The sequence below is a fragment of the Ipomoea nil genome, unplaced genomic scaffold, assembly GCF_001879475.1.
Source record: "Ipomoea nil cultivar Tokyo-kokei standard unplaced genomic scaffold, Asagao_1.1 scaffold1833, whole genome shotgun sequence".
Taxonomy (NCBI): domain Eukaryota; kingdom Viridiplantae; phylum Streptophyta; class Magnoliopsida; order Solanales; family Convolvulaceae; genus Ipomoea; species Ipomoea nil.
Genome location: NW_017618261.1, coordinates 188,013 through 215,262, shown reverse-complemented (window position 1 = coordinate 215,262; position 27,250 = coordinate 188,013). Strand labels below are relative to the sequence as shown.

General features: G+C 35.4%; 1 protein-coding gene across 1 annotated transcript; it reads left to right on the top strand.

The window, feature by feature from the left end:
- The first annotated feature begins 62 nt into the window (after window positions 1–62).
- On the top strand, window positions 63–26,906 carry LOC109192730 (HEAT repeat-containing protein 6). Its single transcript, XM_019343429.1, has 27 exons — window positions 63–454; window positions 576–674; window positions 1,118–1,293; window positions 1,600–1,846; window positions 1,919–1,986; window positions 2,089–2,158; window positions 7,583–7,927; window positions 8,436–8,515; window positions 8,665–8,716; window positions 9,191–9,344; window positions 9,542–9,629; window positions 10,375–10,477; window positions 11,259–11,349; window positions 13,239–13,330; window positions 14,727–14,888; window positions 16,818–17,066; window positions 18,166–18,261; window positions 18,358–18,452; window positions 18,531–18,594; window positions 18,688–18,778; window positions 18,873–18,946; window positions 19,750–19,998; window positions 20,766–20,839; window positions 21,916–22,022; window positions 22,291–22,409; window positions 25,210–25,287; window positions 26,268–26,906. The coding sequence occupies exons 1-27, from the start codon at window positions 269–271 to the stop codon at window positions 26,472–26,474; spliced, it is 3,516 nt and encodes a 1,171-aa protein (XP_019198974.1). The 5' UTR covers window positions 63–268; the 3' UTR covers window positions 26,475–26,906.
- The last annotated feature ends 344 nt before the right edge of the window (window positions 26,907–27,250 follow it).

Genomic DNA, 27,250 nt, shown 5'->3' with positions numbered 1-27,250 from the left:
TCAAAATAAAATATTAACCAAAAAACAAAAAAAACAAAAAAAACAAAAAAAACTCTCAGTAGGTTGCTTCTCAGTTCTCAATGTCCAAATTCCAGAAGCCTGGTAGGTCAGTTTTTGAGAGGGCGTAAGTTCTAGTTAGATTCACCGGGAAATAATTTACAAAAAAAAAAAACCTCGAATAACGATCTCGGGCCAGATGAGTGGTGACCGGCCGCCGTGTTACAGGACAACGATGATTGCCTGAACGGTAACAGAGAACTAAGGCTGTATGGACTCAACCGACCCATTTTCTTCTTCTCCCTCCATCAGGTCGTGGAGGACGGCCTTTCTTACCCTGAGGGACGAAACCCTAATCTCACCTCCACCCACCAATGTTGTCCAATTACTTCAAAATCTCATTTTTTCCCAATCCACTACTCTGATCGAGGTGTCCACAGACTTGCCCCCTCACGAGGTCTTGATTTCTATTCCCCTTCCTATGCTTTTTTTTGCTCCTTCTGCAATGCACTGCTCTCATGGTTTGATAGGATTGGGCAGCTTTTGGAACTAAGCGTCTTTTGTATCTGGTTCTTTAGGTTACCTCGGACTTGATGTTTCTGATGGAATTGGCTCAAAGCATCTCCAGTTCTGATGCATATAACGTTGTGGAAACCTGTATGCAGTTGTCCCACTTGGTTAGTAATGTTGGCAACTGAACCTTCCATTCAAAATTTGACTTCTCTTCTTAATTCAAACGTTTTTTTTTTTTTTTTTTTTTTTTTTCACAATGTATTACATATGCAAAGTACCCTTTATGAATTGCCAACCACTATTTGAAAAGATTCCAACTTGCTAATTTAGGGAATGGGATGATCTGGGGTGTATGATATGGTCATAATATTACTAGACTTCAATCTCTTCTTCCTTGAGGAGTTTTTCTTAACCTCCTTTTTAGCTTAGAGTGATTATTATGTACGTGGGATGCTGAGCTGATTGTAATTAATATTTTGATTTTCTTTAATGGATACGATTCTCCACCATTTTTTAAAATGGTGAAAATTGTTCTTTCATGTGCTACTTTTCACTGAATTTGACTTCCCATGATTGTGTCTTAATGCCAGTTTTTCTTGCATTGCAGGTTTACAGTGTCATCAACTGCATTTCTATCAAAATAAATCATAGTTCTTGGCCTCTTGTGATTGAGTTCTTAAGTAGTGTAGTAGAAACTTTTTTCCAAAAAGCTAAGACAAACAGGGCTTTTATTAGCAATGTTGCTATTGTTACATCCACAAAGCAGTGTTTGGAGATTGCAAAGTATGTTCTCTGTTCTCCCCTTTTTCTTGCTTGTACTTGTATGCACCATCTAATTTAATGCATGCTTAGGTCTTAAAATTTGCTATGATCTCTTCGTTTTGCTCAGAAGTACATGCTTTCTTTAGTTTCCTCTCACTTGAACTTGATCATCAATTTTTAAGTATGTAAAATATTTTCCCTGGTTGCTTTTCTTCACTTTCAACTAATAAAGTGCAACATTAGTTAGTTAATTGTGACTTGTGAGGCTCATGTTTTCCTTTTTTTTTTTTTTGTTTTTTTTTTTTTTTTTGTTTTTGTTTTATACAGACGCCTTTTGGATGTTAACGAGCAAGCAACCACGTTATCTGAAAACAAGCAACTGTTAGATTTCCTTCTTAGTATTGTTGTTTGGTTTCAACCACAGTTGAAAAATTCAATATATTCCAGTGACAAGATATTATCAACAAATGCCTGTTTGTGGGAAGTACAGATGATAGCTTTTACTATGATTGGTGATCTATACTCAAGAGCTGGATCTTCTTTACCAGTTGATGTTTGGCAATCAACAATTGAGGTAAGCATGCATGTTTAGATAGCTTGCAGTTTCTCTTGAACTTGTTAACTTAAGTTTATTCTCATGATTTAGGTTCTTAGAAGCATTCTGGATCTCATGGCATCTAAAGGCCCTCTGGTAGAAGACAGTGTAATGGCAATGTATATTTTCTTGATTTCGTCTCACTGATTGAAACATACTCTTACTTAAATGCCTCATGCATATGCCAACTCAATATTGTGCTTTGCATATTTGTTCTGCAGGTTTTACAACTCGTTGCTGAATTGCCTGCATTTTGTTCTTGCAGATCCAAAAGGATCTTTATCAGGCCATGTAAGAAATGGATTTCCCCAGATATACCTTGCATAGCATTTCTGCTCAAATCCTTTTCTTGTTTTCTTGAATTTAGTCATGTTTGTAAAAAAACATATGATAGGTGGACTTTTGAGGCTTATAGTGTATTGTTGGTAAAGAAACATTTTATATCTGTTGAAAAGGAAACTAAAAGGAACCTGAACATCTTCTTGTTATTCCATCTTACAAAGAACAACACATTACAGGACATTATATAAGAAGATAACAAGTATTGGGAAGGGACATAAAGGGTCTTCCCAAGGAAAAACTATTCCACTCCCAAAGACTTAAAAGCATAATAAATAACCCTGCAGAATAGGCTGCTCATATTCCAAGATAGGCTGCTCATATTCCAACACTCCCCCTCAAGCTGGAGCATATAAATCAAATGCTGCCAGCTTGCTACAAATATACCCAATTCTAGGTCCACGAAGAGATTTGGTGAGAACATCAGCAAGTTGATCGTTTGACCCAACAAATGTTGTAACAATGACTCCGGATGCAACCTTCTCGCGTATAAAGTGACAGTCAACCTCGATATGTTTGGTCCTTTCATGGTAGACATGATTGGAGGCAATATGTAGAGCTGCCTGATTGTCACAAACAAGTTTCATAGGTCCAAGCTTGCAGAAATTGAGTTATGTGAGAAGTTGCTTAACCCAAATTAGTTCACAAATCCCTAGTGCCATTGCTCGATATTCTGCCGCTGCGCTTGACCGTGCAACCACATCTTGTTTCTTGCTTTTCCAAGAAACCAAATTCCCTCCAAATAGGACACAATATCTTGATGTCGATCTCCTATCCCAAGGACACCTAGCCTAATCTGCATCTGTGTAACCAACAATTTCTGTATTTCCATGATCTTTATAAAGTAATCCTGTACCTGGGGATCTCTTCACATATCTTAAAATTCTGATAGCTACATCCCAATGGCTTTGGCATGGCTCTTGTAGAAACTGACTAACAACGCTTACAGCAAATGAGAGAGCTGGACGAGTGATGGTCAAGTATAATAACTTGCCGACTAATCTTCGGTAACTGCTTGGGTCGGATAGAGGCTCCCCCTGACCTGGAAGAAGTTTAACATTCGGATCCATGGGTGTGTCAACTGGCTTGCTATCTGTCATACCTGTTTCTTCAAGGATGTCCAAAGCATATTTCCGTTGTGACATATAAATACCTTGTTTAGATTGGGCCACTTCAATACCAAGGAAATACTTCAACTTTCCAAGATCCTTTGTCTCAAAATGCTGAAACAAATGTCTTTTAAGTTCGTTTATTCCCTCCATATCATCCCCTGTGATAACAATGTCATCAACATATACTACCAGATATATGCTTTTTACAAATAGGTGTCTATAGAAGACAGAGTGATCAGCTTTGTTTTGATTCATGCCAAATTGTTGGATCACATCACTAAATCTCCCAAACCAAGCACGAGGAGATTGCTTTAAACCATAGAGGGACCGTTTGAGACGACAAACAAGGTTAGTTCCAGTCTTAGCCACAAAGCCAGGGGGCTGCTCCATATACACTTCTTCCTTCAAGTCCCTATGCAAGAAAGCATTTTTGATATCCAACTGATACAGGGACCATTTACGATTAGCTGCCATTGAGAGGAAGAGACGAATAGATGTGATCTTAGCAACTGGTGAGAAGGTATCTGTGTAGTCAATGCCAAAAATCTGTGTATACCCTCTTTAGCAACAAGTCGGGCCTTGAGTCTATCAACTTGTCCATTTGGACCAACTTTCACATTATACACCCATCTACAACCAACCACAGTTTTTCCAAGGGGTAAAGGAACTAACTCCCAGGTCCCAGAAGAATGAAGTGCTTCCATTTCATCAATCATTGCTTGCTTCCATCCAGGATGAATTAATGCTTCTTTGACACTTTTTGGAATAGAAACAATAGATAAACTAGTAATGAAAGCACAATATGATGGAGACAATCTCTTTTGTGTAAGAAAATTATAAATGGGATAAGGATTCCGAGTGGATCTTTTACCTACTCGACTGGCAATGGGAGAGCTTGTTGTGGTGCTTTGGACTGTGTCAGTAGGCAAGAGACTGCCATAATAGACTGCAGAGTTGGGCATCAACTCTCTCCCAAATATCTTTTTCATGTTGAATCTGTTCTGCTATAGTAGTGAGATGGTCAACAACTCCTTGACCCATAAACCATAGTTCAACTGCTGATGCCCAATCTTGATAATTTTGGGAACCAATGAGTTTCTCACTGGTGATAGTTATGCTCCCTGAAAGATTTGGAACATAGACTCTAGGCTGAACAGGAAGGATAGTATTTTGGGTACTGTTTATGATTACCTCTTCTGCCATATTGATCAGAAAAATGTGAGAAAAACAGTGTAGGCAGTGAGCGGTTGCAGCACCAGTTATGCCAAAGGAGCTCTCAGGAAAAAAGGGAATATTTTAGAAGAAGTAGGCAGTGAGTGGTGGCAGTGAGTAGTTGCTGTGAAGGAGAGAAGATTTTCAGGCCACAAGAGGGTGGCTCTGATTCCATGTTGAAAAGGAAACTAAAAGGAACCTGAACATCTTCTTGTTATTCCATCTTACAAAGAACAACTTACAAGACATTATATAGGAAGATAACAAGTATTGGGAAGGGACATAAAGGGTCTTCCCAAGGAAAAACTATTCCACTACCAAAGACTTAAAAGCATAATAAATAACCCTGCAGAATAGGCTGCTCATATTCCAAGATAGGCCTGCTCATATTCCAACAATATCTATAACAAGAAGTAAAAATGTCAGTGGGCTACCTGCTTGCAAACATTAGATCAGTAGTGTCTTTATTGGGAGGAATAGATAAGAGGAAGGAGTGGAGTATATCATCTTGGATTTCCTCCATTTTTAGGGAGTGATGTTTCTTTCCATCCCTTGTTTAGTTGGAGGGTGGAGAATGGGGAACTACATTTGGTTCGTTGTTGTTGGGCAGACTACTTGTTTGCAAACATCATATCACTATATCAGCACAATTGTCTTTATTTGGAGGAATATAATAGGGGAAGGGATGGAGTATCTTCATCTTGGATTTCCACCCCTTTTAGGGAGTAAAGTTTCTTTCCATCTCTTCTTTGATTTCCCTAGGGGATGGGAGGTGGAGGCCTTCATTTTCTTTATTTGGTGAGTATAAAAGGGGAGTGGGAAGAGGATTCTTGGTTTTTCTATTCTTATTGTCATTGTTGTTCTTTTCTATAAGAAAGCTGTTCAGTGAAAGGCACTGAGGGGTTACAACCCAGCACAAAGAGTCAAGTAGTGCATAAAACACAACTCAAACCTGAGCCTATCCAAATGTATATTAATGTATTTTTAAATTTGATTATCTTCTTTTATTTTAAAAAGATTTTGGAAAGGTCAACCTCTGTAAAGAAAAAGTTGAAGCTAAGGGCTTTTTTAGTTACTAGAAAATGTTTCCCATTCACCATCTCCATTTTTCTAAAATTTTCTTAAGGCATTTTTCACTGAAAAACTAGAAAATATGTTCAAATTCAACTATTTTTTGATTAATAAAATATGTAAGTCATTTAAAATCAGATTGCTTATTCACATAAAATTACTAATGATAGTGGTTGGTAAGTGATAGTAGTGTATTGGGTAGTAATGGTGGTCGGTCGGTAGGTAGCATGGGGGTAAGTAAGTGGGGATGCGATGTAGGTAAGTAGTGGTGGATTAGGTAAACAAGTAGTGTTAGAACTTAGATGGAAGTAAATGGTGGTGGAGGAGCTTTGGTCGGTGGTAGGGCGAGAGTAGGTAGGTGGGGGTGATGATAAGTGTAGACTCATTATGTTGATTTTTAGTGTTATCTTGTTTTTTGACTTAACTAAAGAAAGTTTGAAGATATAAAAATGAGCCTAGACAACCATGATTGACTACCCATGGCTCTATCTTACCTACCCAAATTCTCGCATGCTAGATCGTAGTATTACCACCACCTCTTTCTTCCACCTTCAACTACGCATTTACTCCACCAACACCACCATCACCATCACCATTACTCCATACTTCCACCCACCACTACCCACCTACATCCTCCTACCCATGGCTGTAGCTTACCTACCCACAGTTTCTTCCTACGAGACCCTAGTATTACCACCACCGCCTTTTACTTCCACCTACAACTACTCATTTATCTCCACCACAACTACTATCACTGTTGTGTACTTCCACCCACCAGTCCATCACTACCTACCTACTTACCTACTCTTAACCAGTATAATCACTGCACACTATCTTTGCTACTTGCAAACTGTATTTGTATTTTATACGTTAAAACCAATTAGGTTTAAAATAATTCATATTTTTATAAATTGGAAAATAATTGAATTTGAACATGTTCTAAAGTTTGCTAATAAAAAATAAAGATTTGATATATATATATATATATATATATATATATATATATAAATTGGAGTTGGACAGAGTTTCAATTGTTTTTAACACCACTTTGACTGTGAACCTAGAAAGTCCCACCAAAAAAAAAAAATGATGTAGGGACAATAGAGAGATGTTTATTAATTTGTTATTGAACTCCAAATTAATTTAATCTTAATTATTCATGGAATATGATATTCCTATTCCCTGAAATTGGAAGTAAGTTGTGGTGGCAATGGTAGTAGTAGTGGTGGTGGGGTGTAGGAATGTAGTTAGTGATGGGCGAAAGTAAGTGGTGCTTGTGAGAGTAGGAAGGTTGAGGTAGGGGCAGGTAACCAATTAGGTTTAAAATAATTCATATTTTTATAAATTGGAAAATAATTGAATTTGAACATGTTCTAAAGTTTGCTAATAAAAAATAAAGATTTGATATATATATATATATATATATATATATATATATAAATTGGAGTTGGACAGAGTTTCAATTGTTTTTAACACCACTTTGACTGTGAACCTAGAAAGTCCCACCAAAAAAAAAAAATGATGTAGGGACAATAGAGAGATGTTTATTAATTTGTTATTGAACTCCAAATTAATTTAATCTTAATTATTCATGGAATATGATATTCCTATTCCCTGAAATTGGAAGTAAGTTGTGGTGGCAATGGTAGTAGTAGTGGTGGTGGGGTGTAGGAATGTAGTTAGTGATGGGCGAAAGTAAGTGGTGCTTGTGAGAGTAGGAAGGTTGAGGTAGGGGCAGGTAAGTAGGAACAGGTGTAGATAGGTAGATATTGGTGGTGGGAGTAGATAAGGTGGGGTGGGTGGTGGTAGTGGTGATAATAAGTGAAAATTTATGTGAGATTCAAGAGGGGGAACATTTTCAGTTGTACTAATTATTCAACACATCATTGATCAATGGTGGTAAACCATTCTCAGATCTTGTATGGCCATTTACTTTGTTTGTAGTTGGCTTTTTCCTTATTTATTTTAGTTTTTTTTACAGGTGGCAGGTCTTGTGGCTATTCTTAAGATGTTTCTCCATTATGGCCTTAATAACAAATCCAATGTTGCAATTCCAGTTGTTGATCACAATAAGTTTAAATCTGTGCACAAGAAACAGAACACGGAATCAGCGCAACCATATAGGCCTCCACACTTGCGAAATAAGAATTTTAAAAATCGCCAGCAGATTGATGAGGAATCTCCCAGTTCTTCAGAAAGAGATGAATGCTTGACATTTTTTCATCCATCATCTGATTCAGAAAACAGTGATAGCGATGGATCAGGGAAAGATGGTTGCTATGTTCGATATGCCAAGACTCGACTGGCTGCAATTCTGTGCATTCAAGTAGGTTCATGTTGATTCATTTCTTGCTCAACTTGATGATTGATCCTCCAGGAGTTACATATTGTTTAATGCTTGCATTTTTTATTCTGTTGAAATTTAAATTCTGTTATTTCCTTTTGGTGTAATTTTATGTTTCCACCTTAGATGTTGCATGGTCAAGTATAGGTGCCATAGTTGATATGGCATGCCTGGACTTCTATCAATTTTCCTATGCAATCATTCTTTCTTTGAAACTGGGCAGTTTTGGCCTTTGTTTTTTGGGTGTTTGGGGGTAGGTTCTAATTGTGGTTTTGTGAGATCTACCTTATCTTTTGGACCTTTTATTGAATCACATGGGGCAATCAGTTGTGAATTATGAAATAGTAAGGCATTTATTTGGTGGGTTATATGGAAGGGATAATGAATTTAGGGCCTTGGGACCTTTGTTCCCCTCTTATTGAATCATATGTGAGATTAAGTTGTAAACTATGAAATACTAATACATTTTATTGTTGGGTTTAACTGGAAGGACCTTTGCCGAGCTGATCCAAAATCATTTACCACCCAGTGGACAAACCTCTTGCCATCCAGTGATGTTCTACAGCCAAGGTTTATCATTAGCTTCTTCATAAGAATCATCAGTTTATACCTTTTTCCTGTCTGTGGAATGTGTTTTAAGTTCTATTTACCTCTTCTTTTTATTTTTATTTTTTATTTTTTCCCTAAGATTTATGTTTCTTTTTAAAACTTTTCCTCAGGAGATATGAGGCAACACTGATGAGCTGCTTACTTTTTGACCCATATATGAAGGTAATTCTTTATAGTAGTTTCTCTGTCCCTAAAGGCTCCTTTTCATTGAAGGTTCCTTGCCATAGATGTGGCCATACAGACTGTAAGAGTTCACATCCAAAATGTATGCTTAATGACTCAACTCAACTAAGTATTGATTCTAATCAAGTTAAGGTTGAAAAAAGAGTAACCATAACATATCCTCCATATAAGAAATATAATTTAGTATATGATTGATTGAGGCAACAACCAATGACTTGCTTACTTTTTGAGCCTTATAAGAAGGTATCTTTCTTATCTGCAGTTCTTTGTGTCTTATAGTCTTCTTTTGAAGCATTCCTTGCTATACACATTTTCATAGTGAAATAAAAAGCTGTACCCCAAGTATAATCATAAATACCTGTAGTCATTTTGTTTTATTTTTGGTGAATCATGAGGCATATATTCCTTTGTTTCATAACACTTCATTGATGCAAAAAATCTTTTCTTGTCTAGGCCCGAATCACTTCTGCCTCGACTATTAGGGCAATGTTGGATGCACCTTCCTCTGTTTTTCTCCAGGTGGCAGAATTTAAGGAATCCACTAAACTTGGGTCTTTTACAGCTCTTTCCAGTTCTCTGGGGCAGATATTAATGCAATTGCATACAGGTATGCAAACATGTTTTTTTTTTTTTTTTTTTTTTTTTTTTTTTTTGTTGTTGTTGTTGCTGATTCAATCTGCTTTCTAGTGCATTCCAGACTTTATTCAAAATTATGGGCTCTTACTGCATTTCTGACCTGAAGCGTATTGCTTGTAGTTTGTGTTCTAACTTATATTAACTTTGACTTTTAATGCCTACCTTTAGGTATCTTATACTTGATCAAACATGAAACTCATAGTGGATTGCTGGTATCGTTGTTCAAAATTCTGATGCTCTTGGTATCATGCACGCCGTAAGAGTCTGCCTCCTTGATACCCACTAACCAGTGTAATTGCTTCCTGTGTTTACTATTTTCTTGCATAATAATCAGGATTACAGATGGAGAAGGATGGTCTTAATGGTTAAACAAAACTCAATAAGATTCTAGTCAGCCCATTCTGGTTGGATGTAGATAGTCTCACCTTCTATTTCTCAACTAGGAGACATTTTTAGAGTTACATATTTTCTTTGTTATGAAGTGCTGTTCAGCTAGGCGAATGCCCTATCCTTGTTTTCCCTTAGAGACAAACACGTGAGTGGTGACGTGGTCCAAAGGTTTGGACAAAGAATTGAAGTACCATTAGCTACAATGAGGCTATGGACATGAGCACGTAGGTATATCAGGGTAACTGTAAAGCCTGAGAGTGAAAAATGAGAGCAAGAGGGCTAAAGTAATATATTTTCTATGATTTATATGGAAATCATAATTTCTAGCCCCCCTTGCTCTCATATCTAGAGGCTTATTTGGACATGCTTTAGATTATAGAGGTTTTTTGTAATCATTCTATGAGCATTACCTGCTGAATTAGTCGGTTGTTGAGGAGAGAACTGAGAAGTAATAGCAATGGTAGGATGTGTCTAATTGGGTTATCAAAGAAAATTACTACCTTCTGCTTGCTGTTGCTAAAACTGATACCATATCTCAATAATTTTTATCTGTATAACTCCTAAAATTTGATGAATTGAAATATAATTAGGTTCATTTAACTATTTTCCAGATATTCAAGAATGCCTCCAGAGTTGTTGCCAACCATCATTTCTTCTATCCATAGTAGAATTGAAGAGGGCTTCTCACTCCGAAGTGATCAGAATATCCTATTGGTTAGTGCTTAGTTTCTTCTTTGAATTTTGATGGACCAAGTTTAAAACATCTATCGTTACTGTGATAATGAAGGAGATTTAGTTTGTTGAAGTGGGAACGATGTGTAGATTCTGCATGTCAAAAAGAAACAAATTTTGGATTCTATATAAGGTCCTTGAATGAAATTTGACAGTTAAATGCTATGATTTGGAATCACTTTTATTAAGTTGGAGCATATAGGACGGTCCTCTTATTATTATTTATTATTATTACTCCATATTATTATTATTACTGTTTTTCAATTTTTGCTTGGTGTTGTTTCTTGTTTGCCTGTGGTTAGTGGTCCTCCGTCACCCCCCCCCCCCCCCCCCCTCCCTCCCTCCCTCCCTCCCTCCCTCTCCAATTTGTGCTGCTAACAAACCTTAAACCTTTAGCATCTTGCTTGTATAGTAGAAGTCTGTGATGGTGGACTACTTGGTTTTGCTCCTTCAGTGTATCTAGCTTGTATGCAACTGCACATATATTATTTACTCAGGACCTAGTAGTATGCTTGGTGTACCTAGTTAGTTGCAATCACATGCAAAATATTTGTGCAGGGTATGAGAATACGGTTTTGCTAGTTTACCGCCTCAGTTGAGGGTTTCATAGAGTAGATAAAGTGAAGATGTCATATTGTTTTAACTTTCCCTTTTGAGAATCATTCAGTTGTTAAAATGTTACAGTTATTTTCTGAGTTACTGATCAAACAGGCAACCAAGTTCATCCAGCAACAGAATGTTGACCATTGACTATCTTTTGCAGGTAGCTGCAATAAACTGCTTGAGTGCTGCACTATCTTCATCAGCATTCTCAACTCTGGTTAAAGATATGCTTCTTGCAGAAGTTTTAGCAGGTAATGTATTTGCTCTTCTGCCTAATTTCTTGAATTCTCTATATTACAAATTTTAAGGGTAGTAATCTGAAAAATTATGTGAAGCATTTTCTTGATATACATATAAACGAGGAAACCAGTATTCATCTTTTTTACACATGAATTTTATGAGGTATTGGCCCATCACATAACTAAAGTGAGATAGGCTGCAGATATTAGATGTGACAAGCAGCAGTAACCAGAATGCAGGATGGGATTTCCACCAAAAAAAAAGAATGCAGGATGGGATTACTCCCTCCGTCCCACTGTCCCTCTTTACCTGTCTTACTTTCCTATTTAGTCCGTCCCAAACATTGTCCACTTTCCAAAAATAAATGCCACTATATTTGTATTTTTTCCACTTTATCGCACTTTAGCTTCCTTTTTCAACTTTCCACTCCCTTTAAACTTTTCTCCTTACCCTCAAGCTCATAGCCTACAATTGATGGATTTTTCAATCTTTCCTAGTTCCCTTCATTTCTCTCTCTCTCTCATTTCTGAGCACTCTTTCATCTCTCTTTCTTCTCTTTATATTTTTCTATCTTTTTCTTTTGATCAGATCAACAATATACATATGAAATATAGATTATGGAGTACCAAATATTGAAAAGATTACACCAACAAACTTCAATCCATAAAGACTATCACAATACTTTTCTATGGAGTATTTTTACTTCTTTTACTCTAGCAAACATTTTATTTCTTCTTTGTGTTCTAAACAAATTATCTTGCACCTGTGGATGTCTCTGGTCATGGCCTCTGTTCTTCAGATCTATGGATGTCACTGGTCTTTGTTCTTCACTCTCTTCAATGGCCAAGGAGAACACGAAAGCAGTGTGATTTTTAGATGTTCATGTTGAAATTGAGGGATTGAAAGGCTTGGCGGGTGGAGAACAACAACCACCCGCCAGTTAGGCGGAAGCAAAATATGTGAGAAACCAAAGAGAGAGAGAATAGAAAGAATATATTATAATGAAAGATTACAATAGATTGTCCCTCTGTGTGCTCTATATTTCTATCTATATAAGGATCCTATATTTATAGGAACATGGGGACTAAATCAACCCTAGTAGGAATAGGAAACTAAGCCCACTCCTACTAGGAATGTGACAAAGGTTTCCTAATATTCAACAGAGGTTTCCTAATATTCAATAGTTCAATAACACTCATGTATTCTTGTATAGTATAGTACTCCTTACAATTAGTGGGTGTATAAAGAAGATAAGCACTTGCTGAAGAAAGATAAAAAGCCTCTAGATGGGATGGGAAAATGCAAAGTTATCAGAGAGTAGTTAAGGGCAAAAATGTAAAGAGAGTGATCTTTTGTTAATTTTCTAAAATGCATGCCAAAAGTAAGACTGGTATTTTGGGACAGGGAGTATATAGACAAGTAGAATATGTGGAAGATATGAGGCATGCAGCTTATTGCTTCCATGTTTTACGTTAAGGTTGACAAATAAAATAATAGGCTGAATACATTGGCTTGCATTTTGGTGCTTTGCCTCAATTTAGAAATCTGAATCCACAGGTTTGGTGTGGTTTGTTGTGGCACCTAATTTTTTCTTGACAGGCACCCCAGGCTAATTATATATTGAGTATTTGATTTTATTTATTTTGGAAATCTAGTGGCAAGCACCCCTGGCTTTCTGGTCCTTCAAGTTAGTGAACGATCTTGTGGTTCTCTGTGATGTAGCTTTCAATAAATTTATGTCTTCTTTAGATTGTTTTCTTAAATGGCTGATGGTATTCATATTTGATTTTGCACTACCAGAACTGGTTCACTCAATTGTTGCAACCACGCTCTCAGTTACACTGAGTGATTATAATACTCCATATGAAGTAAGCCCTTGACATCCATGACATTCTTTCAGGTTTTGTCACACGGAAATCAGGTGTTTTGTCTGTCTTATTTCAATATTCCGAACCCGAAACAAGCCCCTCAATAAGTGTTGAGGCACTCCAGGTAAGGATTAGCAAATAGCAATGCTTAACACATTGCTTAGTCCCAAATCAAATAATATTTTCATGATGAATTTTAACTTATGGTTGGATGCTAAAGAGCTCTGCTTTGGAAATTTAGCTTTAAAATGTGGCCCAGTTAAAATCTACTATTGATGCCAAATATATGCTCATGCCTTCAGGAGTCGAGTGTTTTTAGTTTTTGGACTGCCTTGAGCATATAGTCTTTTCAAACACTTAAGATATGAAACTGTCATGTGTTAAATGCCTGCATGAGTCTGTCATGTTCTTAGTTGTGGCAATTCCTTTTTTTATTTTTTATTTTTTTATTTTTACTGTTATTTATGTTGTCAAAGATTCAAAGTACTTCAGTTTTCTTGAGTAATTGTTGCTTGAAATCACTTTAGTTACTCAAGTTTCATATTTTTGGTTTTTGGGGCTTTACTTTTTACTTGTGGTTACTGATAATCAGTTAGCAATTGGATCTTACCCTTATAGTTGATAAGAAGTTTCACTCTTGACACATCAACCTTTTCAATGGAGGTAAAAGAAGAAAATGGTCCAACAAAGTAAAAGAAAATATAAATATCCTGGATGTAAGTGGTCTTCCATTGTTGTTAATCATGTATTATCCGCTCACTGTAAAAAAATCATGGAACAATTTTTCTATAGAAATACAGAACAATGCATTATCCAATTATCCTCAGAAGGGTAAAACCATTATCCTTATTTAGCTTTTTCCCCTCAGTGTTTCCCCACTCTACTCAGTTTTACCTCCATTAGCTACATTTCTCTTCACATACCACCAATTTACTCATCTCTACCAGCCATCATGTTTTGTTTTGTTTTGTTTGTATGTTTCTTTGTCCTAGAATTTATCCCAATGCATGCATATTTGCACTTTTAGTCTTAAAAAGGCATGCCCTATCCTAAAAGCAATTTACAAAGCTCTGACAAGTGCCCCGTGTCATGGATAATCTATTAGTGGTGTCTTTTCAACAATTTTTCAGGTGACTATTACCTATTCTGTCCAGTAAGAGTGTGAAATATTTGTTTGGTACACGTTTGGTCACTTTGGTGTTGACAAGTTAAGTATCCCTGTTTCTGGCTTTTGTTGAAATCTGTCATTCTGTTGTCCATTGAGCATGCTACGAGGTTTAAAAAGTTTTACATAAATTCTCACTTCACCTGTTTGAAACAAATTATCTATTGTTAGCTTATAAATATTAGGTATCGTCGTATCGATGTCTTGATTGGCTTTTGTTCGAGCTAATAATAACCTGAAGACCTTGCAGGATGACTATTGACCCATGTTCTTTATTTAATTGACTTTTTTTCTGAAGAATATTACTCTCCTAATTCGGTTGCAATGGTTATAGTTGACATACAGTTCATTGCAGGCCCTTAAAACTCTGGCTCACAGCCATCCGACCATAACGGTTATGTGGTGGGGAAGAGTTTCCTCTTTAATGTATGCATATCTCAGCTCATCTACTGACATACAAAATAGATCCTGGAGAGATAATGTGCCTGGAGAGAAAGTCATCACAGCTGCCATCAAGGTGAGATGTTATATTTGGCCATTTCCTTCTAGGGCATCCTGCCATCCCTCAGCACAGTACTTGTAGTTCTTGGCGCATCTGTTTGCTTTGTTGAGGATCAATATTACTCCGTAAATAATAAAAATGTATCATCACTAACAAAAACTATTAGATAAAACACGTGTTAAGCCAAGGGTTTGAAGGTCCAGTGTGCCAAAGAGGTGGAAGCTATATATGTAAAAATATTAGAGAAAGATGTATATAAATTATTATGATAATACTCTAATTCTCATACTAATACACTAATGATGGGGATGCATATATAGATATATCATGAGCCACATAGGGGGTGTTTGACAATTAAAAGATGATAGTGGATTGTTTACCTATTTTGACCAGTGGACAGCATTTGCGGTTTGTAAATAAGTGTTTGGTAAATTAGTTGTTTACTATTAGTTGGTAAATGTAAATGACATATAAAGACATGAATCTATGTTTTATTTATTTAACTATTCAATGTGAGAACTTGGAGAGATTTAGTAAAGATGATTTCTAGTTGATTGGCAGAGTTAAGAAGACTATTGCCAAAAATCATACACCCTTTGCTTGAAACTTGGATAATATGTGCGATATTACTGAAACTGAATGACTTCAGAAATAAACATGACAGATTGGCAGTGTTAGAACTGAGTGGGCTCAGGAAATAAACATGGCAATGTAGGAAACAAACAGCCTCTGGAAATAAGCGTGGCAATGCTGGAACATAATGGCCTTGGGAAATAGTTGAATCCATGAACTTGTAGCCATAAAAACAAATATCTGTTTCGATTTTCCATATGTCAACCTAAACATACTCAACAAGCCTCATAAAATACTGACAACAAAACAACTACAACCAATACCCTAAAAATTCAGAGCAGGCAAACATTCAAAGTAAAAAACAGAGGTTAACAAAACATTTCAGAACTCCAAGTTGAAGATAATTAAGTAACCAATCCATTGCAGTTGACTGGTGAGAGTTCAACCACAGCCGCCAACACTAAAGAGTAGCTGTCATACATGTGGTAAAGATGAAAAACAGATTTTAAACAAAGGCAAAGATGAGGAATAGATCTGAGCAAAGTAGTTACCAAGAGCTATGAAGGAGTATGGAAGGAAAGAGCTGTTGCGGCAAGGTTGTGCATGGGCATGATTTGCCTGCGTTGGTGGTTGCACATGGAGGTGCATTTGGCAGAGAGAGAACCAAATTTCAGGCTTAAGCTCTTCTGGCCTGAAAAGATTCAAACAGTGCCAATGGTTTCATGAATAGATCACCACAGGGAGATTTGAGAAAAATATCTGATGGTATCTGAGTAGGCGTATGGTCTCGGATTGAGGATAAATATAAAATATTTTAATTAATGCCCAAGTTTTGCAAAAAGTATTTTGTCCAGACTTTGTGGGGTGTGCATAGTATAAATATAAAATAATAGAAGTCTATTCTCACTAACAGTTCAATGCTCTTAGTTAAGGTTGAGCATACCATTCAATATGCTTCAAATGTGTATTTTGTCCATGAGTGTCCAGCTGATGCAATAAATGTTTGTTTTGTAGTAATTTTGCACCTTGATGTGAAACTTATCATCTATTTTTCTGCCTGCATAACTGAGCTTTGTTTCTAACTTTCTGTTGTCTGCTTTGACCTCTCTTGTGCTATTAGCTATGTACTAGCAGCTTTATCTGAGCTGTTACTATTGTACCATGTGATGATCATTATTGGTTAATGCATGCATAGGTTCAGAATAGACAGCATTGCTAGTAATGTGCATGCCTCTGTGTGCAATCAACTCCTCTGTTAAATGGAAATCTGCTCTTTTGAAATGGATTTTTGTTTCTAACAAACAGTTAATATCTTGTTCTGATCATGGTATACTTGGTAGTTTCAGAATTTTGACATGAATGGACATGCAGGTTTTAGATGAATGTCTTCGCGCAGCCTCTGGATTTAAAGGAACTGAAGATCTTTTCACTGATAAGTCACTTGATAGCCCATTCACATCTGATTATGTGAAAACAAAGACTATTTCATCGGCTCCGACATATGAGATGGAGAACAATGCACCAACTAAAGATGAAGCTGAAACTCTGCAAGGAAGTGAACGGTGGCTTGAAGTAATAGATAGGCATATGCCTCTTATACTAAAGCATTCTTCTCCCATGGTTAGTTGGAATATATCTATTTCATTTTCTCTCTGAAATTATTACCACTACCATATCTTCATAAGTTTATTACTAAAAAAGAACTAAGGACTTACCAGTCTTTATTTGAATATATAAATATTTTGACTTTGGAGTTTGGATAGACTTAAGTCACTTAATAAATACCTGTAGAGCCTCACTTTACTATTGCACATGTTCCTGAAAATTTGATTAATGTTAGAAACCATTAACTTGGAGTTATTAATTCTGTTGTATATAATCAATAAGAATTTTTACTATTCTTCATCATGTTAGGTAGAAGAGGAACAGAGGCAGATTTAAAAATAACCTCTTTTGCATTGCAATGATGGTATTCTGTCAGCCTATACTTCTGCTTTATGGATTTTTACAGTTGCTGGACATTTAAATGTATATGAATCAAATAAGCATGTGTAAGACCTATGCAGGAACCAGGGAAGCATCCTGGTCATGACTTTACTCAGAGGATGGGTATAGTCTTGAGGGTAAAGGGGTTGGCATCCCATCCTTACATTAGATTTAGAATGGATAGCCTGTGATTGCATTAGTGTGTTTTACCATGATACTTTATATTGTGTTTCTTCTGTCAATTCATTCACTAAGGGAACAAGCTTGGAGGGGTTGGCTGGGTTGCTCTATGATATTTACATTCTTGCTCATTATTTATAAAAATCAGTAAATGGAATAGCTGAATAGCATCTCTTGAAAAACAGAGCTAATGTTATTTCTCCTTCCACCAAGCGCTGCATGATGTGGGAGGCATGTGCGTTATGTCCAACTGGTTTTAGAAAAAAAAAAAAAAAAGAAGTAAACTATCATTCCACTTTTCAGCTTTGTTGGATTTATGCATTGCAAATTTTATTCTTGATTTGAAGGCAAGCTATGATGCTTCCAAGTTTTTGTTTGTTGCTTACTAATCTCCATTAGTTCAACTAGATGGTTGTCTTTCTTAGGATTTAATGGGAAAATGCAGTGTATGTGACAAATGAAGCCCATTTTTTGCTGATACCTTTGAAGTTTATAGAATGAATATTGCTTTTACACTTGTTCCACCTCTAATTATATTTTATTTATCTGAAAGGTGAGAGCTGCATCAGTTACATGCTTTGCTGGAATAACATCTTCTGTACTTTTCTCTTTGCCAAAAGTAAAACAGGACTTCATTCTTTATTCCTCTGTAAGTACTGCAATTATATGTGTCACTTGCACTGTTTTTACTGATAATCAATATTGGCAAGTAATATTTTATTATGTTTTTTGGACATCTTTGTAGATTAGTGCTGCTGTCACTGATGAAGTTCCTTCAGTTAGGTCAGCTGCTTGCCGTGCCATTGGTGTAATTGCTTGCTTTCCACAAATTTTTGATAGGTAATTAGATTATTTTGAATTGTTACTTGCTGCAGACAAGTCAGTGAGTAGAAAGTTTATACTGATTCAATGATATAGTGCAGAGATCCTCGAAAAGTTTATCTGTGCTGCTGAGCACAATAGCCATGATACTTTGGTCTCAGTAAGTTATTGCTTTTCCCATCCCTCTGCACTCTCAGATTGTCTGTTATTTAACATCCTTTCAATTCATAAGCTATTGGCTTATCCCTTTCAGGTGCGTATAACTGCTTCCTGGGCTTTAGCAAATATATGTGACTCCCTTCGCCACCATGTTAATGTACATAGCTTTGACCAGCATTCTTTGGGTGAGAGTAGAATTTATTATCTTTTGTTTCTTTTCTTAAAGCATGTAATATTTTCTGAACTGACATTGATTTCAATCTTTTCTTAATGGGATAGATTCAAAAGCGAGTTTTAAATGGATCTCATTGCTAATTGACAGTTCTTTGCGACTTGCAAAAGATAATGACAAGGTGAAGATGTAATTTTCTATTAGCTAATACTTGTACATAACCTTCTCCATAGGAAATCACAATTGTCAAATGTGATCAAGAAAATAATAGCATCCTATATGGATTTTTAATCCACCACCTCTCTGTTGGGGTTTAGATCACTGTTTACTGTGATTGTAATATTTTTAGAGCCATTTGTGTACATGCTGCTGTTGGGTCTTTCACATGTTTATGTACTCTCTGCTGCAATTGTAATACTTTCAGTATTGAAATATACATATATATTCCTGGCATATACATATAGTTGGTGTTAGGTTTTATATATCCCTGGCTCCCTGCCATTTATATTCTGAAATTAGGAAGGCATTGGCTAAAACAAAAAAGGAGACATCATTTGTATTTTAGAAAATCAAAACCATACTTTTGTACTTCACTAGGCCTTAGCTATTGAAGTCTTTATCCTTAAGTGGTCTGGTTAAATTGGGTTTTTGTTATTGAATGCTCCACGTGTTTATAATTGCTTAAACTGTAACAACTATCTAATGTGAACCACTAAGTGAGCTCACATGGTTATTACTAGGAGGCTAGGATCACTTTTAATTATCTTGTTGCATTTATTTTCTACTTTTCACACATTAGGCCTATTAGTTTCTTTTTTTTTTTTTGTTTTTTTTTTTTGTTTTTATGTTTTTTTGTTTTTTTGTTTTTTTGTTTTTTTGTTTTTTGTTTTTTTGGCATTACTGGGTTGGAATTAATTCCAATGTTAATATCTGGTTTTCATTCTGTTTTCTAACAAAAAATTTACTATGCATTCATGATACCAGATCAAAGCAAATGCTGTGAGAGCTTTGGGGAACCTTTCAAGATTTGTTCCATTGACAAGTAATTCCAGTGCTTATTACAGACCGAAAAAGTGTACGGGACATCTAATGCATAGCTCTGTACAAAGTTTCCAGAGAAGTGATGATCCAAGGAACAATCCAAATTCAAATAAGAAACTTTTGGAAGAATCACATTGGCTGGAAAAGATGGTCCAAACATTTCTTTCTTGTGTTTCAACTGGAAACGTCAAGGTATACCATCCTCTCATCTGACGCAATTTCTTTAAGTTGAGATTAGAATTATAAATGATTCTTTGTTTTGTTCTGTTATGTTCTTTAAAAAAATCATTGGCCACTTGGGTCAATGAAGGCCCTTTTTGGGGAAGAGTTAATGTGATTGGTAGACACTTTTTTAAATTAGTTGTTTGAGCTAAAAAAGCTAATTTTAAAAAAGGACATAGGAAGAGTTTTTTTGGAAGATATTTTTTAAGCGTTAATGTAATTGACAACCCTACCCCTTAACATAAATATACATATAAAATATTACATTAGTACATATACACTTCCTATGTCCCAAAACAGAAATTTATATTTCCTTTTTAGTATGTCCCAAGATGTTGTCATCTTTCCTAAAATAAACACCATAAATAATTCTATTTTTCTTACCCTTCTAATAAAAGTCAAAATGTGTGGCTACAGTAATAAGACTACTTTTGTATGACAGGAGTAATGTATATTATTATATAAATATGTAAAAATCTAAAACAATTAAAGAATACTTATAAGAAAATATACTCATGTCCTTATATGCCATTTTGCACAAATTCAAACAACTAACAACTAATTGTATTAACCAACTAATAAAATCAGTTAACAACTACTCCGTAAAATCTAATCCCCAAACTTGACCAAAGGGTCCAAAGTGAGAATAGGAAAAGCTTGCAATCTTTTTTGATATGCTGGAATTCATTTACTTACATAATAATCTGCTATGCTTAAAAGTGTGATTTTCCTTGCAGGTTCAATGGAATGTTTGTCATGCATTGAGCAACTTATTTTTCAATGAAACATTAAATTTGCAAGACATGGACTGGTAACAAAAATACTACTGTTATTCTTTGTTTTAGATAATTATTTCACATTATATATGTAAGAGCAGTACCTTCTTACATCCTTACTTTTGTATACTGATTCATTTTGGTACTTGAATTTGGAATTCTTTAAAAAGTTACATCTACTAAAGTTTTAATTTTTTATCATCTAATCTAATGTGATTGGTGAAGTGCAGAGTGTGGATTTAGGCTTTTAGCAGTTATGTTTGCTTTTAGTTTTATTTACATAATGGGCTGTATGTTTGATACTTGGTGTTCTATGAGATATGATAACTAGTGCCAAAGAAGAATGACCCAAGTTGCATATTCCAGAAAGTTTTTGAAGTTGGGCTTTATGGTAGTTTAAGGGTATCTTTGGTTCATGGGTGTAGTATCCAGGAATTGAAGGTGATGATATTGGACTTCTCAGGGGTGGAGGTGATGGTGGACTGTTGATGATGGAGGAGAAGTGACCTTGGGCTGTTCAGAGAGGAAGTAAAAGCTAAATGTCTCCCAAGTCATTCGAATTCTCTTTATGTTCCAAATTTTTATTGGTGAAGAATAAGGTGTAATGAGTTTAAAGATTTGAAGGTCCAGCAGGCAGTGAATAGTCACCACTCAGCCCCCATTGGAGAGACGGAAACTAATATATGAAAGCAAGTGAAGAGAGGATATAGTAATATTATGATTAGGGCTACACTAGGGTTTCTACTTTCTATGTTTCAACAGTTTAATATTTATTTACTTCTTTAAAAATTAATAACATGGTGTAATATTTAAGTGAGTAAGCATTCCTTTATTATGATTTGAGATGAGTCTAAAGCTTTATATCCATTCAATATCTTTTCATCTGTTCCATTCAATATCTTTTCATCTAAATTCTTTTCCTCACATTTTCAAACATATATTCTTGATATAATTTTGGCAAGCATGTTGCTGATGTTTAAAGTGTTGACAAGATTATGATGCTGTAGTGTCCTATAAGGCATGTTAATGTAATAATCAGCATGAATAATATTCTACATGAAATTGAGCACAGATTATTCTCTTAATGTAATAGATGTGTGTGGATTTGCAGGGCACCTTCAGTCTTTAGTATTCTTTTGCTGCTGCTCCGCAATTCCTCTAATTTTAAGATCAGGATACAAGCAGCTGCAGCTTTGGCTGTTCCAGCAACCATCAATGGTGATGACTCCTTTTGTGGACCTTGGTCTCTCAGCATTACGTCATCTAAAGCTTATCATAAGCTCTTCTTTCCATTAACATTCCAATGTCCACAGTTTGTGACTATTAAACTTACTTTTTGGTGTAAAAGTATTTTGTCTTCAGTCATGCACTTAGTGCAAACTATGAAGATTTTAATTTTGTTAAACAAGTTAATAAGAAAATGTTTATGAGTAAAAAAAAGATTGACTAGTCAATGACATCATTGATTAATTGTTTGTTTTGTCAGATTATGGCAGATCATTTGTTGATGTCCTTCAAGGCGTAGAACATGTCATTGAGAATCTAAGGACAGACCAGATTTCGGCGCCGTCAAATTTGAAGTATAGGGTTGCACTTGAAAAGCAGGTATCAGTTTTACTGAGTTGCATGGTTAATGTTAATTAGCATATCAGGTATCAGATTTCTCATTTGTTTCATTCTTGGTTTTGCTTTCTTTTTACCATCGTCTAATATACTATGAACCATTAGAGATGTAGACCAATGGTGAAGTAGGATTTCAATTACAATATGTGTGTGTATTATTATTTTCTTTTGGGCATTATCAGTAGGTGGTAGTATTTGAATAATGGAGTAATGGACACTATGTCAATTAGTTTGACATGTCTAGTGGCAATCTCTCTCTCTCTCTCTCTCTCTCTCTCTCTATGCACCCACACAAACATGGATATGTGAGGGGGAAAGAGAGACAGCAGAGAGGGTGGGTGAGGCCGTGAGTGGGATGATAAATAGATCTTAAAATGTTGGCATATAAAGAATATTGGGACAAGGAGTTCTAGCTAGCTCCCAATGTATGGGCCAAGGGAGTATAATGGTGAATGGTCTTTGTTATAATCTTAGATTGGGCTAGGGTCACTCAATTGGGCTATAATGCACATGGGCCAAACCACAATAAAACATTGAATCCAACCAATTAGCTAGTCTAACCCATGACCTTATAAATCCATATATTCTCCCTTATTTTATCAATGTGGGACTCTTAACAGTCTTCCTATACCTCACATTGTTTTAATGTATAGGCAGACAACGCGCTATTTAGCCAGGTCAAAATGGGTCGAAAAATATTGTGTGATTTTTTAATCTATACAAATTGACATTATGTACACAAACGGGTAAAAGTACTAGTTATTTGGGTAGGTCAACTTATTTTGACCCATTATACAATTTTAAAACAATTTATATAATTATATTGAAACTTGGCTATTTATAACAATTAAGGTTCGAATTTTATAAAGCAAATAATAAGTGATATTTTGAATAGTCAAAATTCACGTAACTCATTATTGATTCACTCCTAACTGTTTTTCTGCATTTTCTGTGAATGGGTTAGAGTTCAACCTGCCTAAATTGGTTAGAGTGGGCAGTATGAGTAGATTGAAATGTAAACATCCAAATTGTCACCTATATCTGAGTTCAAAGTGGCACTTCAAAACTTGAAAAAAAAATCTAATTTCTATTGAATGAACAATTTTATCATTTAGGATTTTATTTAATTATAACTCCGGACTGTGTAATTACTAATTATAATTAATCCCATTCCATATTAATTACTAATTCTCACAAATATATTTTTATAAAAATTAATTATGATACCAAAAAAAAAGTAATATGCAAATTAGTGGTTGCAATTGTTAGATGTTTTTGAATGCTTGTTTTCTTCTTTTATTAAAAGTCATAAGGGTCAAATAAGCCCTTGAACTATTTAGGAAAATGCAATTAGGCCACCGAACTCAAAAAAAGTTCGAATTAAACCATCCAATTCACAAAATAAGTGAAATTAACCCATTTTTTCAGGTAACCCCTAGTCTTTGATGAATTGGCAGCTTATGTGGAAGTATTATCTGACAGGACAACTAGATTGAAAAAGTAAGGGTATAAAAGATATTTCAAATTAGACAATAGGCATATTTACGGCTGATGTGTCAATTTAATAATAATAATAATAATAATAATAATAATAATAATAATAATAAATTTTCAGCGACAACTGCTGCCGTGGCCGCAAACCCTCCGCCCTACTGCTATTGCTGGCCGTCATGAGAACTTTTTGTCTTTGTTGGGATATGTATGAGACAAATAGTTATTCGTTGATTCAAACGGAGGCATTGACATCTTTGTCTGAATCTAGATGAAGACAATAGGCTTCGTGTTTGTCTAGACAAAGGAGTTTCATCTGGACAAAGACAAAGCTATGCTGCCATGGCAGGAACGGATTTTGTTTTTAAAGAAATTTTTTTAAAAAGTAAAATAATAATAAAAATCTACAATAAAGATGACATGGCATATTAAGTGGCGTTTAGTTAATGATTACCTGTAATAAAAGGTCAGAAGGGGTTAATTGCATATTTTTTGTGAGTTTAAGGGTTTATATGGAGCTTTTTTGAGTTCGATGGTCTAATTGCATTTTCCCAAATTGTCCGAGGGCCTATTTGATCCTTATCCCTTGTGTTTTTTAATGATCACAAACAAGGTGATCACAATGTTCTTGTTTTGGCCTACTTATGTTCTTATCTACTCTAGAAAGAAAAAAATAAGCTAATAAAAAGCTAGTTTCAAAACCTCAGTTTGAAGAATCTTCAATTTGAAGCTTTTTAGAAAAGTTTCCTTTAGAACAAGTCATACAAACAAGCAATAAATTCTGCATAAAATAGTAGAATAAAGTCCAATTTGTTTCCCCAAAAAATACATGTTTACAAAGATTCTATAATTACTAACTATGATAATGGTATGGTGTCTGTGGTGTATTTTATTATTCTGGTTAATGTGACTAAAACTAAAATTTAGGAAAAGAAAAAAATTTATCTGTAACAGTAGTAATTTAATAAAAGACCTAAGGATATAATTGCCCATCAGATAGTTATTCTAGGATTTGAGAGGGCCAAATGTACAGTTTTTTGGGTTTAGGATGGTCATGTGTTAGTGCTACTGACCCAACCTGTAAAGGCAGTTGAGTATTTATTAAGCTACAAGTATTTCTGAAAATGATGTAAATCTGCTTTTATTTCCTACATGTTTGATAGGACAGATTTACTTGTGCAATTATGTTTTTTTCTTTTGAGGAGAGTTCAGGAGTAGTAGTATCTATCAAATTTTTAATGATTAAAGCTTGGAAGTTCACTTTTTTTAATTCAAGATTTTACCCATGCAGTTAACCTCAACTATGTTGCATGTGCTTGCTCTTTCTTCACAAATTGATGATCATGGTGTACCTGAGTTTCTTGGCAAGGTAAGTGCTGCTGCACCAAGTAATCCACAAATATATTCTGAGATTTGAGACAATGTTTGTTAATGGAATATACTATTCAATGCTTTAAAAAGAATATTATAAGTAACTGGTCATAATAAGTATAACGGGTACTAAAGTGTACCCTAAAAAAAAACACATGGATTTACGAAAATTATAGTTAATGACTTAATGTGCTGTTAAACATTAATTGTACTTTGTAATTTCATTATTCCCCTTCATAAATGGAATATTTTCTTTCATTTAGTAATAGTTTTGATTTGAACATAAGAAAATGGGCATTAACAGGGGTAAGGGGTAAAGCTAGTTGCATCTGATCTTACCTAGATTTTATACTACTGTGCGGATGCCAGTTACTGGTTGCCTGAGATTTGTTATTTATCGTCATGGTTGAGTTTCCGTAACAGGGATAAGGGGTAAAGCTAGATGGATTTGGTCCTATACAGACTTAAGACTACTGGAGTCTGGTTTTGTTGCTATGTTGCAAGTAGAGTTTCATTGATCTGTATGATTTAGTGGCATGATAATTTTGTGAGGCTAACACACAAATAAAGTAAACTATTGGGGCCATGGGCTAGTGGCATGAAGTGGCTCTCCCAAATGGGAGGTCACGGTATTAACTCTTTGTGCTTCAGTAGGTTGAGAAAGTAGCTATGAACAGATACTGCATTGTAACAGAGTCAGTAGTACTCAAAAAAAATAGTAAACTATCAGGAGAGTTGATAAAAAGGAATGGGTGGTGGAGGAGAGGAAGGAATGGGCATATAGATTTCACAATACCATGATTTTTATTTATTTATTGTTTGTATTTGTTTGTTTCATAGTCCATGCATATATGAGATGTATACATTGATCCTATGCTCCATATAGTATTTGAAAATCCTATATCTAGTTGCATATACCTGTTATTTCCCATCTCCACTTTATGATCTTAGTATACGCTTTGATGTTTTTATGTCTAGAAATCATCGTTCCTCGAGGAGTGGCTTAAAGGGCTGTGCTTGTCTTTGAGGGAGTCAAACAATGAGCTTGAGGCTGAATATACTTCCAACGCGGAACAGAAGAAGGACATAATATGCAGAGCAATTAAGTCGCTAATTGAGGTTTTTGAAGCCCATAATCTTCAGGCCATTGCACAGAAGTTTTACAAACTGTCAAACAACTTGTGAGGAATCTTCATAACCATCTAGTTTCCTGTCGATTCTCTCATCGCTTGTACAACTTCTTCAAGCAGAATATGAAGACGATCTTAATTGTGGTGATGGATTGAATTCGAGGCTTTTCGCAGTTTTTTCATTCTGTCCTCTTTGGCCTTTGCAGTGTGTGTTGTATAAAGCTTCATTGAGCTGCTTTCTTCTTCATGTCAATGGATCAACCATAGCAAAAGTCATATTATATATAGCTACAGGCTTAGTGTGATGTATTTTGCTAGAGTTTGTACATATCGTATTGCAGCAGGTGTTTTGATTCGAATTAATATAATGTTTTAAGCTATCAATGTATTTTTTTTCTTGTCTTCCACTCTTCCCTCACTTGTATTTCTCCATTGCGCATGGAAAAAGTTCATAGTTTTTAGAAAAAAAGTTTTATTTTCTAATAAATTCCAGTTGATCAAACGAAATGAACTTATGCATAATCCTATTTGTACAAAAAAAAAAAAAAAGAAATTTACTTTATCTTGAACCTCTTGTTTCATGGCAAGCCTTCCATCTTTCTTGTTCACTAGGCATCTCTCTTCTGCTTTTTGGTTCTGATCAGTATTGCTACAGCTCAGTCCGGTCCCAGTACGTACTGAAGGAATTCCAGCAAATCTCCTCAGATTTCGAATCCCATCCAGGCCTGATCCTTTAGAAACAACGGAGAGGAAGAATATAGTCTAGTGTTGGGCTGTGATGTTACTGATGAGTTTCAGCTCACACTAGTGGGAAAAGATTTAACAGAGAAA

Coding starts and splice junctions, on each gene's coding strand:
- LOC109192730 (XM_019343429.1), top strand. CDS start 269: ATGGACTCAACCGACCCATTTTCTTCTTCTCCCTCCATCAGGTCGTGG. Junction 7,928..8,435: donor CTGCAATTCTGTGCATTCAA/GTAGGTTCATGT, acceptor TTTAACTGGAAG/GACCTTTGCCGAGCTGATCC. Junction 22,410..25,209: donor GGGTTGCACTTGAAAAGCAG/GTATCAGTTTTA, acceptor TTACCCATGCAG/TTAACCTCAACTATGTTGCA.